The sequence below is a fragment of the Oncorhynchus nerka genome, linkage group LG3, assembly GCF_034236695.1.
Source record: "Oncorhynchus nerka isolate Pitt River linkage group LG3, Oner_Uvic_2.0, whole genome shotgun sequence".
Classification (NCBI taxonomy): Eukaryota; Metazoa; Chordata; class Actinopteri; order Salmoniformes; family Salmonidae; genus Oncorhynchus; species Oncorhynchus nerka.
Window position 1 is genome coordinate 57,143,127 of NC_088398.1, and position 18,466 is coordinate 57,161,592.

The following is an 18,466-nucleotide window of genomic DNA, read 5'->3' on the forward strand; positions in this document are numbered from 1 at the left end:
ACTCGTCTGAAGGTCGCCCAGTAACATGGGACCTCATATCCTCAAAATGTTCTACAGCTGCAACACCGAGAGCATCCTGACAGGTTGCATCACTGCTTGGTATGGCAATTGCTCAGCCTCTGACCGCATGGCACTACAAAGGGTAGTGCGTATGGCTCAGTACATCACCGGGGCCAAGCAAACATTTCTAAAAAACTGGTTTCGCTTTGTCATTATGGGGTATTGTGTGTAGATTGCTGAGGATTTTTATTTATTTAACCTCTTCAACCTATGGGGGCGCTATGTCATTATTGGATAAAAAAACGTGCCCGTTTTAAGCGCAATATTTTGTCACGAAAAGATGCTCGACTATGCATATAATTGGCAGCTTTGGAAAGAAAACACTCTGACGTTTCCAAAACTGCAAAGATATTATCTATGAGTGCCCCAGAACTGATGCTACAGGCGAAACCAAGATGAAACTTCAAACAGGAAATGAGCAGGAATTTTGACGCTCTGTTTTTCATTGTCTCCTTATATGGCTGTTAAAGCGCCACGAATTAGCCTGCCCTTTCTATCGTTTCTCCAAGTTGTCTGCAGCATTGTGACGTATTTGTAGGCATATCATTAGAAGATTGGCCATAAGAGACTACATTTACCAGGGGTCCGCCCGGTGTCCTTTGTTGAAATTGTTGCGTAATCTCCAAGCTGCTGCATTCATCCATGTGATTGAGACAGAGAGGAGACTTCCAGGAATGATATATCATGAGATATGTGAAAAACACCTTGAGAATTGATTCTAAACAACATTTACCATGTTTCAGTCGATATTATGGAGTTAATGTGGAAGAAAGTTTGGCGTTTGGATGAATGAATTTTCGTTTTTTTTTGGTAGCCAAACATGATGCAGAAAACGGACCGATTTCTTCTGCACAAATAATCTTTCAGGAAAAACTTAACATTTGCTATCTAACTGAGAGTATCCTCATTGAAAACATCCGAAGTTCTTCAAAAGGTAAATGATTTTATTTGAATGGTTTTCTGGTTTTTGTGAAAATGTTGCCTGCTGAATGCTAACGCTAAATGCTAACGCTAAATGCTAACGCTAGCTATCAATACTGTTACACAAATGCTTGTTTTGCTATGGTTGAGAAGCATATTTTTGAAAATCTGAGATGACAGTGTTGTTAACAAAAGGCTAAGCTTGAGAGCTAGCATATTGATTTCATTTCATTTGCGATTTTCATGAATAGTTAACCTGTTAGTACTCTAGGGGCAGTATTTCATTTTTGGATAAAAAGACGTGCCCGTTTTAAGCGCAATATTTTGTCACGAAAAGATGCTCGAATATGCTTGGCATTGATAGTTTTGGAAAGAAGACAGTCTTACGTTTCCAGAAATGCAAAGATTTTCACTGTGAGTCCCTTAGAACAAATGCTTCGGGCAAAACCAAGATGTATGACCGACCAGGAAATGCACAGGATTTCTGAGGCTACGTTTTCCATGATCGCCTTATATGGCTGTGAATGCGACAGGAATGAACGGACTCTTTCTCTTGTTTCCCCAAGGTCTCTGCAGCATTGTGACGTATTTGTAGGCATATCATTGGAAGATTGACCATAAGAGACTACAATTGCCAGGTGTCCCTCTTGGTGTCTGCGTGGCAATTGGTGCGCAAAAATCAACTCCCAGTATTTTCCCAGTCACTTCTCAGAAAAAGCTAGATACAAGGACGGTGCTTTCAATGGAGAGAAATATGACAAACCACCTTCAGGATTGATTCAAACAACGTTTTCCATGTTTCAGTCAATATTATGGAGTTAATTCGGAAAAAAGTTCGACATGTAGGTGACTGAATTTTCGGTTAGTTTCGGTAGCCAAATGCATAGTAACAAAAGGGAACGATGTGTCCTACACAAGAATCTTTCAGGAAAAACTGGACATCTGCTATGTAACTGAGAGTCTCCTCATTGAAACATCTGAAGTTCTTCAAAGGTAAATTATTTTATTTGATTCCTTGGCTGGTTTTTGTGAATATGTTGCGTGCTAAATGCTAACGCTAATGCTAAGCTAGCTATCACCACTCTTACACAAATTAGTGATTTTCTCTGGTTCTAAAGCATATTTTGAAAATCTGAGACGACAGGATTGTTAAGAAAAGCATAAGCTTGAGAACAGGCATATTTATTTCGTTTCATTTGCGATTTTTAAAAATCGCTAACGTTGCGTTATGGTAATGAGCTTGAGGCTGTAGTAACGATACCGCATGCGGGATGGGGCGTACTATCAGGTTAACGTTGTGTTATGCTAATGAGCTTGCTGATAGATTTACACAACCCTGGATACATTTTTTTTTCTTAGCTAAACGTGATGCACAAAATGGAGCGATTTCTCCTAAACAAATAATCTTTCAGGAAAAACTGAACATTTGCTATCTAACTGAGAGTATCCTCATTGAAAACATCCGAAGTTCTTCAAAGGTAAATGATTTTATTTGAATGGTTTTCTGGATTTTGTGAAAATGTTGCCTGCTGAATGCTAACGCTAAATGCTATGCTAACGCTAAATGCTGTTACACAAATGCTTGTTTTGCTATGGTTGAGAAGCATATTTTTGAAAATCTGAGATGACAGTGTTGTTAACAAAAGGCTAAGCTTGAGAGCTAGCATATTTATTTCATTTCATTTGCGATTTTCATGAATAGTTAACGTTGCGTTATGGTAATGAGCTTGAGGCTGTATTCACGATCCCGGATCCGGGATGGCTCGACGCAAGAAGTTAAAGCACTCTGGCCACAGGGACATTCTGAACTCTGAGCTCACTTGAGCGTGGCTACAGACTGGGCACAAGTTTATTTAAAAATAAAACTCATTTACAAGGCTAAAATCACATTGCTGTCTTCACAAAAGTATTCTCATATTTAATCATATCATTATTACAACATTTAGATGTAAACCTGATACATAGAAAGTGTACACTTTGAGTTACCTTGATATACCATCATTAATGACATCACAAAATAATAAACAACGTGACATGATTATTATTTAAGTCCCCACCAACCATTCCAAACATTTGGATTTCAGAAATAATGTTCCAATGTCTAATCTTTTGATTTTAGAGTTTTTAGGTTGGCCACACTCTCTATAACAAAGGAGTTTCAGTCCTCCAATACTGCGGTGCAAGAAAGAGAACGTTTCTGCAAACTATTTATGGTCGGCTGTTAACTTCTTATGGATGGGGGGCAGTATTGAGTAGCTTGGATGATTAAGGTGCCCAGAGTAAACTGCCTGCTACTCAGGCTCAGAAGATATGCATATTATTTGTAGATTTGGATAGAAAGCACTCTGAAGTTTCTAAAACTGAGAAGAAAATCCAACCAGGAAGTGGGAAATCTGAGGTTTGTAGGTTTTCAAGTCTTTGCCTATCCAATATACAGTGGAAATTTGGTCCGATTGCACTTCCTAAGGCTTCCACTAGATGTCAACATTCTTTAGAACCATGTTTCAGGCTTCTACTGTGAAGGGGGGGAGAATAAGAGCTGTTTGAGTCAGGTGTCTGGCAGAATGCCATAAGTTCAGTCTCGCGCATGCCCGTAAGAGTTAGCAGCGTTCCTTTTCCTTTCTAAAGACAAAGGAATTGTCCGGTTGGAATATTATTGAAGATTTATGTTAAAAACCTCCTAAAGATTGATTCTATACATCGTTTGACATGTTTCTACAAACTGTAATACAACTTTTTTGACTTTTCGTCTGTACTAAGTGTGCCTGCATTCTGATGAAGATCACCAAAGGTAAGTGAATATTTATAATGATATTTCTGACTTCTGTTGACTCCACAACATGGCGGGTATCTGTATGGCTGGTTTCTGTGTCTGAGCGCTGTACTCAGATTATTGCATGGTGTGCTTTTTCCGTAAAGCTCTTTTGAAATCTGACACAGCGGTTGCATTAAGGAGAAGTATATCTTTAATTCCACGTATAACACTTGTATTTTCATCAACATTTATGATGAGTATTTCTGTAAATTGACGTGGCTCTCTGCAAAATCACCGGATGTTTTGGAAGCGAAACATTACTGAACATAACGCGCCAATGTAAACTGAGATTTTTGGATATAAATATGAACTTTATGGAACAAAACATACATGTATTGTGTAACATGAAGTCCTATGAGTGTCATCTGATGAAGATCAAAGGTTAGTGATGAATTTTATCTCCATTTCTGCTTTTTGTGATTCCTCTCTTTGGCTGGAAAAATGGCTGTGTTTTTCTGTGACTAGGTGCTGACCTCAGATAATCGCAATGTATGCTTTCGCTGTAAAGCCTTTTTGACAGCAGACACTGTGGTGGGATTAACAACATGTTTATCTTTAAATGGTGTATAATACTTGTATGTTTGAGGAATTTTAATTATGAGATTTCTGTTGTTTGAATTTGGTGCCCTGCACTTTCACTGGCTCTTGTCAAATCGAACCCGTTAACGGGATTTCATCCGTAAGAAGTTAAGTCATACAACCAGCCCCCCCCTATCTGTCAGCCATGTGCCAAGCTGATATGGCACCTTTGATCCTCATCAAGGAGAGAGAGTCATGACAACGGTAATGTTAAATGGGCAGCTGAACATTGTCGTCTCATTTGTGATATTTTGGTTAAAAGTGTGTGACTCGTTTCAGGAAACTAGGCGTATGACGCACGTCACTACTTCACAGGAGCAGCATTTAAACGTAAATATATATATTTTTTTCAAAATGCATTTTCTTTTTTCAGAAATACCTTCTGGAATATGTGAACTTCATGTGCCTTAATAACAAACTTGTATTCCATCCATAAATACTAATAAACATTTTAAATTACAAGCCTAGTTGGTTCAGCCAGGGGAAAAAAAACAGGAACCTTCCCACTAGCCATGATTGGCTGAGATAATGTATGGTCTGGACATTCCGGGAGATGAGTTTGGATTGAACTGAGATGTAAGCGCGCTTCTGTCTATTACGTGAGCTGTTCAGTATGTGTTGACAGCCCTTTCTACCTTGCCGTTTTTGAAAGATATAACGTTAGCCATCGAGAACTACAAACGTTTTGCTACTTTTCTCAACAACATTTGATGCCCTGAATTTAGCAGGTGCTATCGACAGAGCAGTAGGATAAAGTGATGGGCTACTTTCTGCACACGCCACGGTCAGTGTGAACCGGAGTGACTTGACACAAAGCTGGCCAAACAAGATGTAGCTACAAACAAAATAGAGTTAAATGGTTCCAGTCTGCAGTGAAGCGTTCATCCATGTAAGAGTACATGTCTAGACAATAGTGACACATCCACTTAGCTAGATGTGGGTGAGGGGTGGTTATAGCCTTTCCTCCACATGAAGGAAACACAAGTGTGTCAGGTAAGCATCATCTAATAACGATCAAATATTTATAAAATATTTTTATCTGGACACACTGTTTTTGATATCCCTACTATGCAAGTACTATCGCTGCACCGTTTACACCTTCTGTATCCTGTGCATGTGACAAATAAACATAGATTTAATTTGATATAGCGTGTTTACCACATGGCCTCACATGTGAATCCTTAAAGAGATGGTTGGGGCTAAGGCTTAAGCGGGTGTGAACGATGCTGAATGGGTGTAGACAAAGAAGAGCTCTCCAGTAGGTTTACCAAAGGATTCAAGGGCCATTTTCTCAAAATGTGGGGTTACAAGTTTATCAACATTCATTCAATGGCCATTTTCTCAAAAGTGGGGTTTCCAATTGTTCCTCAACTGCAGTGTATGATATACAATCTCTACTTTTATCCAATGTAAAAAACACAATTTCAAATATCACATTACTTCTTACTAGTTTTTTTGGTGTAATTAATGAGGAAAATATTTTGGCTGGTAAAAAAATCTGAGTGGCCCCTGGATTATTTTATCTACCTGCTAAAGTGGCTGGTAGACAAAAAATGTAGTTTTAGGTCCTTGCCATAACACTTAACAAGTCTTAAATAGCAACCTATTACATATATAGTGCACTATTTTTAACCATGTCCCTGGCAGCTTATTCCCTATATAAGTGCACTACTTTTGACCAGAGCCCATTGGGTCCACTATACAGGGAATAGGCTGGGTGCCATTTGGGAAGCATCCTTAGGGTCTAGGCAATTCAGCACTAAACTACAGAGATGTATTTATTTAACTTTTATTTAACTAGGCAAGTCAGTTAAGAACAAATTATTATTTACAATGATGGCCTACCCCGGCCAAACCCAGACAGCGCTGGGAAAATTGTGTGCCGCTCTATGGGACTTCCAATCACAGCCGGATGTGATACAGGCTGGATTCGAACCGGGGACTGTAGTGACGCCTCTTGCACTGAGATGCAGTGCTTTAGACCACTGCGCCACTCGAGAGCGTGTGTCTCCTTTCCACCCCATATTCATTGGAAGGTCCATGTGTTTAGGTTGTCACATGACCTGGATTTAAACTTTATTTTAAGCCTTTCCCGAAATTAGAATTAGACCAAAAATAAAAGCAATCGTCATGAAAAGAAAATGAGACTGTTTGGTGAAAAATCGCTATAAATAAAGGTTAAACTCCAGGTCATGTGACATGATTAACCAAAACACAGGGCCTAAATAATAGGCTTCATATGGCTAATCATACTTATTGTACATATATCACCCTCCTCCCTGTGTGGGAGTGTTCTACCATGCCTAAAGCAGTACAATAGTCCCCCCACAGTTTACTGCAGGCCAGTCCACAGAATACATGGTCATTATTAAGACTATTATGGAGGGTATAATAGGTGAAAATGGCAATAGGAGAGGTTGGTGCTATTACCACTTTTAATCAGGGTCCCTTTGCTACTCTTTAGTCTATTGCATAGTAAGACACCTATGATAGCAAAAAAATATGATTTATCGCTTCATTCTAAGTAGTGTGCTAGTGTGGATATTGGGACAGAGCCCTGTAGTCTCCCCTTATTGCTTCATTCTAAGTAGTGTGCTAGTGTGGATATTGGGACAGAGCCCTGTAGTCTCCCCTTATTGCTTCATTCTAAGTAGTGTGCTAGTATGGATATTGGGACAGAGCCCTGTAGTCACAGAGCCTCACCTTGATTCCCACATAGTCAACGGGGATGATGGGGTTCTCCAGAGAAGGCAGAGCAGCCTCATCCTGGGGTTCACCCACCATGACCCGTGTAGCCACACTAATGAAGTCCACACCGATGGTCTTAGATACGAAGGGGAAGGAGCGTGATGCTCGCAGGTTACACTCTATCACCTGGCGGGGAGGAACGCACACACACATTTTCATTCTAAACCAGTACAGTTGGAGGAGGATGGGCCGAGCTACTATTACCATTAAGCACTTAGTGGCAACTGTAAAAAAAGGCCCAATTTCATTGATTAATTGAACGATGTGTCCTAACTATTTCCACACATCAAGCTTTGATTATTTGAATCAACTGTGTAGTGCTAGGGTAAAACCCAAAATGTGCACCCAGCGGGGGCCCCAGTAGTTTGGGAAAAACTGCTATAGTGTGCTGTGAAAAGAGTCACCTCTTGCCTTAACTTTTATTTGTGTTGCTTTTACATGTTTATCGAATGCCTAAAATAAAATTTCAAGAAAGAAACTATGATCTCAATCTGGGATTTTTCTGCCATTTTAATCCGCCTAATCTTTTTTTCTCAAGTCGCCTGAATCCAAACAGTGTAAAAAATAAAATACATAAATAAATCATTTTTGGGATGGGAAAACGCTTTCAGTGTAAACCAAATACAGTGCATTCAGAAAGTATTCAGCCTTATTCTAATTGATTAAATAAATAAAAATCCTTATCTACACACAATACCCCATAATGACAAAGCGAAAACAGGTTTTTAGAAAGAATAATGGACCTATTTATTTTTTATAATATAATCTCTGATAACCAAAATAAAAGCTAGACAGTCAAGGAGAATTGAAAACCCATAAAGCAATGGAATTTGTGGTTAAGAGCAGTTCAGAGTGTTGGGGCAGTAACCGAAACATTGCTGGTTCAAATTCTCAAGCCGATTAGGTAAAAACATCTGTCGATGTGCCCTTGAGCGAGGCACTAATTGCTCCTGTAAGTCGCTCTGGATAAGGGTGTCTGCTAAATTACTATTATTTTTATGTTGAACACCAGTTTTAATTTTGTTATTATATTTGAGCAAAATAACACAACATTAGCCATGTCAAAACGCACAGAATTGCAGGAAACTAGCTTAAAACTAAGTTCTCTCAGCTCCATGGCAACTAACAGGAAATGTGCTTCAAAACTACAACAAAAATGTGTAGATTTGCAGGAAATGTGGTTTAAACTGATACAAATTCTCAGCTTCATGGTGAAGTGTGTAAATTGCAGGAAATTGGCTTAAATATGCAACAAACAAAAATCTACATTAGCAGGACGAAACCTCTAAAATTTTGACTTCACTCATTGCCTCTGCCACGCCAACCACCGAAGGCACTTTTTGATCAAGAAAACAGACACATTTGACAAATTAAATTGAAGAACAGTATTCATAATGAAATCTACATGCGTCTTCAAAAATGATTCACACCCTTTAGATGGCAAAAAAAAAACGTTAAAAAAAAGCAGACATTGAATATGGTGAAGTTACAAATTACCCGTTGGATTGTGCATCAATACACCCAGTCACTACAAAGACACAGGTTTACTTCCTAACTCAGTTGCCAGAGAGGAAGGAAACCGCTCAGGGATTTAACCATGAGGCTTAACCTGTTGCTTCTACTCGGGACGCTTGCGTCCCAACTAGAGCTCTGGAAATGCAAATGCGCTACGCTAAATGCTAATAGTATTAGTTAAAACTCAAAAGTTCATTAAAATACACATGCAGGGTATCGAATTAAAGCTACACTCGTTGTGAATCCAGGCAACAAGTCAGATTTTTTAAATGCTTTTCGGCGAAAGCATGAGAAGCTATTATCTGATAGCATGCAACACCCCAAAAGACCCACAGGGGACGTAAACAAAATAATTAGCATTTCGGCGTTACACAAACCGCACAATAAAATAGAAAACATTCATTACCTTTCACCATCTTCTTTGTTGGCACTCCTAGATGTCCCATAAACACTATTTGGGTCTTTATTTCGATTAAATCGGTCCATATAAAGCCTAGATATCGTTATATGTAGACTGTGTGATAAACGAAAAAAACATCGTTTCAAAACGTAACGTCATTTTTTTAAATTCAAAAAGTCGATGATAAACTTTCACAAAACACTTCGAAATACGTTTGTAATGCAACTTTAGGTATTAGTAAACGTTAATAAGCGATAAAATTCATCAGGAGGCGATGTAAAGATCATTAGCTGTCCGTCTGGAAAAATGTCCGGCTAGAAACTCAAGGAAAATATCCGGTCCTAGACCGGATTTAGATACGGTGTCCTGCATGTGTTTGACCAAGAAAAAACTCGAAGGGAAATGACAAGACTCTAGACACCGTGTGGAAGCTGTAGGTACTGCAACCTCAGTCAATTAATTGTGGTTCACCTTTATCAATGGGATCAAGTAGCGCATGGATATATTTTCCCATTTTCAGTGATCAGTTTTTCCTGTGCTTTTCGATGTAAATGCCGTTCTGGTAAAGCCACAGCAGTGATTTAACCAGTTTTTTAAACGTCTGAGTGTTTTCTATCCACACAGACTAAGCAAATGCATATACTATATTCCTGGCATGAGTAGCAGGGCGCTGAAATGTTGCGCGATTTTTAACAGAATGTTCAAAAAAGTAGAGGGTCGACTGAAGAGGTTAAGGTGACTTTAAAACAGTTACAAAGTTCAATCACTGTGAGAGGAGAAAACTGAGGATGGATCAACCACGTTGTAGTTACTCCACATTACTAACCTAAATGACAGAGTGAAAAGAAGGAAGCCTGTACAGAATACAAATATTCCAAAACATGCATCCTGTTTGCAATAAGGCAAAAAAATCTGTCAGAGAAATGCACTTTATGTCCTGAATACAAAGCCTTATGTTTGGTCCAAATCAAACACCACCATATTTTCAAGCATGGTGGTCCTGCATCATGTTATGGGTATGTTTGTCATCGGCAAGAACTAGGGAGTTTTTTAAGGTTAAAAAGAAACAGAATAGAGCTAAGTACAGGCAAAATTCTAGAGGAAAACCTGATTCAGTCTGCTTTCAACAGACACTGGGAGATAAATTCACCTTTCAGCAGGACAATAACCTAAAACACAAGGCCAAATATACACTGGAGTTGCTTACCAAGATGACATTGAATGTTCCTGAGTGGCCTTCTTTTTTTTTACCCCTTTTTCTCCCCAATTTCGTGGTATCCAATTGTTTTAGTAGCTACTATCTTGTCTCATCGCTACAACTCCCGTACGGGCTCGGGAGAGACGAAGGTTGAAAGTCATGCGTCCTCCGGTTAGTGCGCACTGCGCCAGGCCCGCCACAGGAGTCGCTGGTGCTCGATAAGTCAAGGATATCCCTACCGGCCAAGCCCTCCCTAACCCAGACGACGCTGGGCCAATTGTGCGTCTCTGGTGGCAAAGCTGGCGCTGCAGTACAGCGCCCTTAACCACTGCGCCACCCGGGAGGCCTAGTTACAGTTTTGACTTAAATCGGTTTGAAAATCCATGGCAAGACTTGAAAATGGCTGTCTGACACTGATCAACAATCAACTTGACAGAGCTTGAAGAATTTTTAAAAGAAAAATGTGCAAATATTGTACAATTCAGGTATGCAAAGCTCTTAACAGACTTACCCAGAAAGATCGCTGCCAAAGGTGATTCTAACATGTATTGACTGAGGGGTGTGAATACCTACGTAAATGACATAATTCTGTATTTAATTTTCATTAAATTATCAAACATTTCTAAAAACATGTTTTAACTTTTGTCATTACTGGGTATTGTGTGTAGATGGCTGAGAATTCCGGCTGTTAACAACAAAATGTGGATTAAGTCATGGGGTATGAATACTTTCTGAAGGCACTGTATCCATCTTTTCATCTTTGGAATTCACTGTGACCACACCACACCGAGATTCTGTATTTCAATTCATGACCAAATTGCTACTCTTTTTTTTTTTTTTTTTACGACTGAAAACGTCAAGTGATCATTTATAGCTTTCTCTAACGTATTCCGTCAGGCGTCACACACACGCACACACACACTTACCATGACATCGTTGCCTTTCACTAGGAACTGAGTATTGAATGGACCAGAGATCTCAAACGCCTTAGCAATTTTCCGTGTGGCACTCTTCACCTGAGAGTAATGGAGGACAAATACTAAATATGAAGCTTCCATCAAAGACGAACCTATAACTCAGTATAAATTATTCACATATTCACAGCCTGGGCAATGGATTACAGTAGTGAAAAATCAATATAACCCACAGCCTAATAATGAATTCCCTGTCAGGAGTCAGTGATCCTAAATGTAGGCAGGCCAACAGACTAACAGTCTAACAAATAAAATGTGGAAACTTTTCATAACGATGCACACTTTCATGATTGATGTGAGACATGTTTTGAGTGAGTCAGCCCCTAGTAGGTGGGTAAAAAAAAACAGCATGATACACACACACACACACTGACCTTCTCTAGGGCCCCCTGGCTGATGCTCTGGGTAGGTAGCATGAGGGTGGCATCTCCAGAGTGGACCCCAGCATCCTCCACATGCTCTGTTATAGCATGGCACAGCACCTGAGAAGAGGTTATAACTAGTGCTGAGCGATTAACATAAATTATAATTTTCCGTTTTTTAAACAACTAATTGATCAACGTTGGATCAATTATTTGAACATTTGATTTTGTTCTGGGGGGGGTTTCTGTGAGATCAATGCAGTTTCTCTAGACAGAACTCAGATCAAGCCCGAACTGTGCAATGTAGTAGGGAATTGTAGTTTCCAACAGGCCAATATTCGACATAGTTTAGCACAAAAAATGTGGTAATTAACTGCAATCCATTGCGCACTTACTTGTCCGGTCTATGTGGGGCAGTCACAGAGAGGGAGGGTTTCCACTAGTTAGGCATCAGGTTAGCAGTGTGGTTAAGATTAGGGTTAGGTTTAAAATCACATTTTAAGAAGATAAATTGTAGAAATATGCAGGCTTTATGACTATGTGGCTGTGGTAACTAGTGACAACTAATAACTAATGTATAAATGTATGCAGGCATGACTAAGTCGCTTTTGATAAAAGTGACTGCTAAATGGCATATATTATAAAAGTATGCCTTATTTACTTTGAAGAACTGCTAAAAATAGGGATTTTGTCAGACAGCAAAGGCAGCAAAACTATAGAGATGAGAAGATGACTGAATTAAATAATAAATTCATCAAATAAAACAAATGTAATATATTATAAACAACAACTTACATATTTGATTAAAGTAAATCAAATAAATGATGGTTAACAAGTGATAAGCAGTAATGGGCAGTCACTACCATAATGAGTCGTATTAAGTGTTTTATTCTGTGTTGTTTCAGCCACAAGAGCATTGGTGAGTTTGGGCGATTAGGACTGGCTCGCAGTCTGCTTTTTCATGAAGCTCTCAACGAACAGTTATTGTGCTGACATTGCTTCCAGAATAGGGCTGTGGCGGTCACAAAATTTGGTCAGCACATAACTGTCGGTCTCACGGTAATTGACTGTTAATTAACATAAACATATTTAGCATCTCCTGGCTTCCACACATAGCTACAAGCCATTTTAAAAAGTCTAATAAATCCATGTAATATAGCCTACACCTTCACAATAAATCCATTATTTATTTTAGACAGGTCTAAAGAAGCATGATATGAAGAAAATAGTAGTTTATTTCAGAAGAAAAGAATAGCATACACGAGCTGTCCTTAAGTTAGGTCCTGATGTGGCTATCCCAAATGGCTGTGGGCTACACTAGTTCATTTAGCAGACAACATTTGCTTATAATTCCGTGGCATTATTTTATAGTATGAAGAATACAATTGAACAAAGCTGAATAAAATAAAGGAATAAAATAAAAGGATATTTTTTCCAAATGATTTGAAGGAGTGCGGACACGTGGCTATTCTGTGTTGAGTGGTTAACAAAGAAATAGGTTCTCCTTTATGCTTAATTTAGAGTTATTAATGCAAACTTTACTTGTTCTACAAATGTTGGGCTAATGATGATTTGAAAAACGTCACTTGAAAAGGCATGAGCTCTGCTGTACGCAGGCTGTACACACTACAATAGTCTCTCATTCACAATTTGACAAGCACTTGATAATGCCTCGAATTTCCCGGCAGCATACCCTTTGTGGCCGTAATGCACCCAATAAAAATTATCCATGCCTTTTGCGGCCCGGAGTGCTGCGTTGTGCCCTTCTCCCTGAGTGTGCTGCGCAACCCGAATCGCCTCTCATTCACATGGCTCTCACGTGATTGGGTCTTTCTTACAGGCTAGAAGTGAAGACATACACATCGGGGACACAATTGCGCGTGTCCTTATCCAATTCCAAGGTGCATATTGAAGATATTGGAAGAACTGACCACATTTACTTTGTCAGCCAACAAGATGAGCAGGCCTAATGAACAGCAAAAGCACTAGCCTATCTTTTATCCTCCATAGTACAAAAGTCAACCTATTCTATTCTGTGTGATACATAAATATTCCAAACATAGTCTGGGATAGTAGTGGGATGCGATAGATCCCAAATTATTTCAACCACTAGCAATGTGCACATGGTAGTAGGCTTAAAGCGCAAATGTTCAATTTTTATGGTGAAAATGATCTCTCCCAAACTTGAAACTCAGACTGCTTACATATGCCAGTTAGGCTCTACGCCCATTGTAAAATGGATAAATGTGATTCATTTTAAGAAGATATTTGGCCACTTTAGTTGGAATACAATCCCATATAAAACATATAGGCCCATGGGCTGGCTACAAGAGGTGTGTGACTATGATTAGAAAAAGTAGCGACTATGATAAAAAAAGAAGAAGCATTGTTTCTTATGCTGGTCATCATTCACAAGTGATAATATATCAAGTGATAGGCTAATATTGTCACCCATCAGACTATTCTTGATTTAATCTTATCTTAACATATACTAAATAATATATATGTGTGACATTTGTTTTGATTTAGAATGGACCGTTATCGTGCATCTGTATCGAAACAGGGGCAGCCGGAGAAAATAGATAGGAATGGAGGACGCTTTTCCCTGTGGTTTATTTTCATGCCAGCCAGGTAGGTTATACTCCCGTTGTAAAGCTAACAATGTGCTTAACATTAGGAAAGTTGAGAAATAAGTATAGTAAGCCTAGCCTATAGAAAGCTGATGGGATCCTCATATTTTTATTAGCGGCCATCACTGCGTTTTCTCCCGCAATTGCATAGCCTATAGAAATGTTGTGCAACATGAGCTCATGGGCTCTCATGAAGTGTTTGCATGGATGTCAGAGTGATTAGAGGGACAACAGAGTGCTGAGTACCAGGCAGTTAGCAAGTTTGGTAGGCTACTAATGACCAGCAGCAGCAAGAGAGCTTGGAGAAGCCTAATTACCGTGACAAAACGGTAATGTGGAATTTGACTACGTTCATGACTCGTGACTGCTGGTGGCAGTAATACGGTCACCGCAACAGCCCTATTACAGAGGCAGTTTGGAACTAGGTAGTGAGTGTTGCAACCGAGGACAGACCATTTTTAAGCGCTTCAGCACTCTGTGGTCCCGTTCTGTGAGCTTGTGTGGCCTACCGTTGTTGGTCCTAGACGTTTCTACTTCACAATAACAGTACTTACAGTTGACCAGGGTAACTCTAGCAGGGCAAATATTTGACAAACTGACTTGTTGGAAAGGTGGCATCGGCATCCTATGACGGTGCCATATTGAAAGTCACTGAGTTCTTCAGTAATAGCTGAATCCACTAATTTGAAGGGGTGTCCACATACATATGCAAAAGTAACACTATTATTTCAAGTCATCACGATAAGCAGCCCTTTTCACACAAAAGTGTATAAAGGAATTCATCAATAGATAAACTATATAATTGATAGCAGGTAATACGTCAATATAAAACCTTAAATGGATGAATTGCTGAAAGGGCTCTGGTCAAAGGTAGTGGACTATAATCGGGAGCCATTTGGTACATAACACTTAACTCTCCCACCCCTTCCCCTTCCCACCAATCAAAAGGGAGTAGTGTTTCAATGAACTGCGTTGTCGTTAGTACATATTAAACCCCCGATAATTGCAGCACTCATTAGCAACACACTAATTGATGAACACACATAATCCTGGAGGAACACACACTCTTGATAAAGCCTGTAGTTAATACGGGGGAATGCATATGAAGAGCACACGCGCGCATGCACACACACACTGAATAATGAGCCCTATTTGGCATTCAGTCAATGGATGGATCTGTAATGTGGGAGGAAAAAGAGAAGACAGACAAATACAGAATATAAGGAAACCAGATATAATCTTTATAGCAGATTGAGAAATCCTTTGATACAGTATGCCTAGAATCTGTTTATGAGTGCCTTGATTTTTTAACTTTGGAGAATCTCTCATAAGATGGGTAATGTACAACAACTCTTTATGTAAAATAATCAACAACGGATACTTCTCTGAAAGTTTTGAGCTGTCAAGAGGTGTAAAACAAGGTTGCCCTTTATCACCATACCTATTTATTATATCCTTTGAAGTGTTAGCGATAAAAGTCTGATGATAACATTAAGGGACTAAATGATTCAAGTTATCTTGAGTCCTTCAACCTTGAAGGGCCTTATTGAGGACATGGAGAATTTATCAAATTTATCAGGGTTAAAAGCTAACTATGGTAAGTGTACTATATTACAGATTGGGTCTCTCTCTAAACACGGGACTTGTTATAGTCCCGTACCCCTTCAAACATTCAACCTCCAGCTGTGTACCCCCTCCAGCACCAGGGTCAGCGCACTGTCAAATGTTTTTTGCCATCATTGTAAGCCTGCCACACACACAATACATTTATTAAACAGAAGAATGAGTGTGAGTTTGTCACAACCTGGCTCATGGGAAGTGACAGAGCTCTTATAGGACCAGGGCACAAATAATAATAATCAATAATTTTGCTCTTTATTTAACCCATCTTACATATAAAACCTTATTTGTTCATTGAAAATGGTGAATAAACTCACCACAGGTTAATGAGAAGGGTGTGCTTGAAAGGATGTACATAACTCTGCAATGTTGGGTTGTATTGGAGAGTCTCAGCCTTAAATCATTTTCCACACACAGTCTGTGCCTGTATTTAGTTTTCATGCTAGAGAATCCACTCTCACATAGGTACGTGGTTGCAAAGGGCATCAGTGTCTTAACAGCATGATTTGCCAAGGCAGGATACTCTGAGCGCAGCCCAATCTAGAAATCTGGCAGTGGCTTCTGATTAAATAACATTTTCACAGAACCGCTCGTTGCAACTTAGATGAGGCTCTTCTGTTCAGATATCAGTAAGTGGACTGGAGGCAGAGCATGAAAGGGATAACGAATCCAGTCGTTTGTGATTGTTAATGCAGACAAAGAAGAGCTCCAATTTCTTAATCATAGCCTCAATTTTGTCCCGCACATTGAATATAGTTGGAGTCCCTGTAATCCTAGATTCAGATCATTCAAGAGAGAAAAAACATCACCCAGATAGGCCAGTCGTGTGAGAAACTCGTCATCGTGCAAGTGGTCAGACAAGTGAAAATGATGGCCCCTCGTTAACCAGCGTACTTCTGTATGTTGTAAAAGTGTTACATGGTCGCTGCCCATATAATTGCATAGTGCAGAAAATACACGGGAGTTCAGGGGCCTTGCTTTAACAAAATTAAACATTTTCACTGTAGTGTCCAAAACGTATTTCAAGCTGTCAGGCAATCCTTTGGCAGCAAGAGCCTCTCGGTGGATGCTGCAGTGTACCCAAGCGGCATCGGGAGCAACTGCTTGCACTCCACAATGTCTCTCTGTCATGGCTTTTGACCACCAAAGTCCATTTGATGTCATAAAGCTGTCCAGTACTTTAAACATATCCTCTCCTGTTGTCCTGGTTTCCAGTGGTTTGCAAAAGAGGATGTCTTCCTTAATTGACCCCCCATAAACGTAACTGGCATACAGTGGAGCAAAAAAGTATTTAGTCAGCCACCAATTGTGCAAGTTCTCCCACTTAAAAATATAAGAGAGTTCTGTAATTTTCATCATAGGTACACTTCAACTATGACAGACAAAATGAGAAAAAAAATCCAGAAAATCACATTGTAGGATTTTTTATTTATTTATTTGCAAATTATGATGGAAAATCAGTATTTGGTCACCTACAAACAAGCAAGATTTCTGGCTCTCACAGACCTGTAACTTCTTCTTAAAGGGGCTCCTCTGTCCTCCACTCGTTACCTGTATTAATGCCACCCGTTTGAACTTGTTATCAGTATAAAAGACACCTGTCCACAACTAAACGGACGATCTCTGCATGTGTGCTTCCCACCGTGAAGCATGTAGGAGGTGGTGTGACGGTATGGGGGAACTTTGCTGGTGACACGGCCTGTGATTTATTTAGAATTCAAGGCACACTTGAGTGAATTTTGGCCCATTCCTCCTGACAGAGCTGGTGTAACTGAGTCAGGTTTGTAGGTCTCTTTGCTCACACACGCCTTTTCAGTTCTGCCCACAAATATAGGTTTGAGGTTAGGACTTTGTGATGGCCACTCCAATACATTGACTTGTCTTTAAGCCATTTTGCCACAACTTTGGAAGTATGCTTGGGGTCATTGTCCATTAGGAAGACCCATTTGCGACCAAGCTTTATCTTCCTGACTGATGTCTTGAGATGCTGCTTCAATATATCCACAATTTTCCTACCTCATGATGCCATCTATTTTGTGAAGTGCACCAGTCCCTGCAGCAAAGCATCCCCACAACATGATGCTGCCACCCCCGTGCTTCATGGTTGGGATGGTGTTCTTCGTGCTTGCAAGCCTCCCCCTTTTTCCTCCAAACAAAATGGTTATTATGGCCAAAAAATTATATTTTTGTTTCATCAGACCAGAGGACATTTTCCAAAAGTACCATCTTTGTCCCCATGTGCAGTTGCAAACCGTAGTCTGGCTTTTTTATGGCAGTTTGAGAAGTGGCTTCTTCCTTGCTGAGCGGCCTTTCAGGTTATGTCGATATAGGCCCCATTTAACTGTGGATATAGATTATTGTACCGGTTTCCTCCAGCATCTTCACAAGGTCCTTTGCTGTTGTTCTGGGACTGATTTGCGCACCAAAGTACGTTAATCTCTAGGAGACAGAACGCATCTCCTTCCTTAGCGGTATGACGGCTGCGTGGTCCCACGGTGTTTATACTTGCGTACTATTGTTTGTACAGATGAATGTGGTACCTTCAGGCGTTTGGAAATAGCTCCCAATGATGAACCAGATTTGTGGAGGTCTACAATTGTTTTTCTGAGGTCTTGGCTGATTCTTTAGATTTTCCCATGATGTC

General features: G+C 39.8%; 1 protein-coding gene across 1 annotated transcript in view; it reads right to left on the bottom strand.

Annotated features, from left to right (window-relative positions):
• Positions 1-18,466, bottom strand: part of cps1 (carbamoyl-phosphate synthase 1, mitochondrial) — an 86,842-nt gene that overhangs the window by 16,917 nt on the left and 51,459 nt on the right. The window contains exons 30-32 of the mRNA XM_029637193.2: positions 11,585-11,692; positions 11,163-11,252; positions 7,079-7,249 (exon numbers count right to left, since the gene is read on the bottom strand). Of these exons, the coding sequence (XP_029493053.1) occupies positions 7,079-7,249; positions 11,163-11,252; positions 11,585-11,692 (369 nt within the window). The remainder of the gene's footprint in view (positions 1-7,078; positions 7,250-11,162; positions 11,253-11,584; positions 11,693-18,466) is intronic.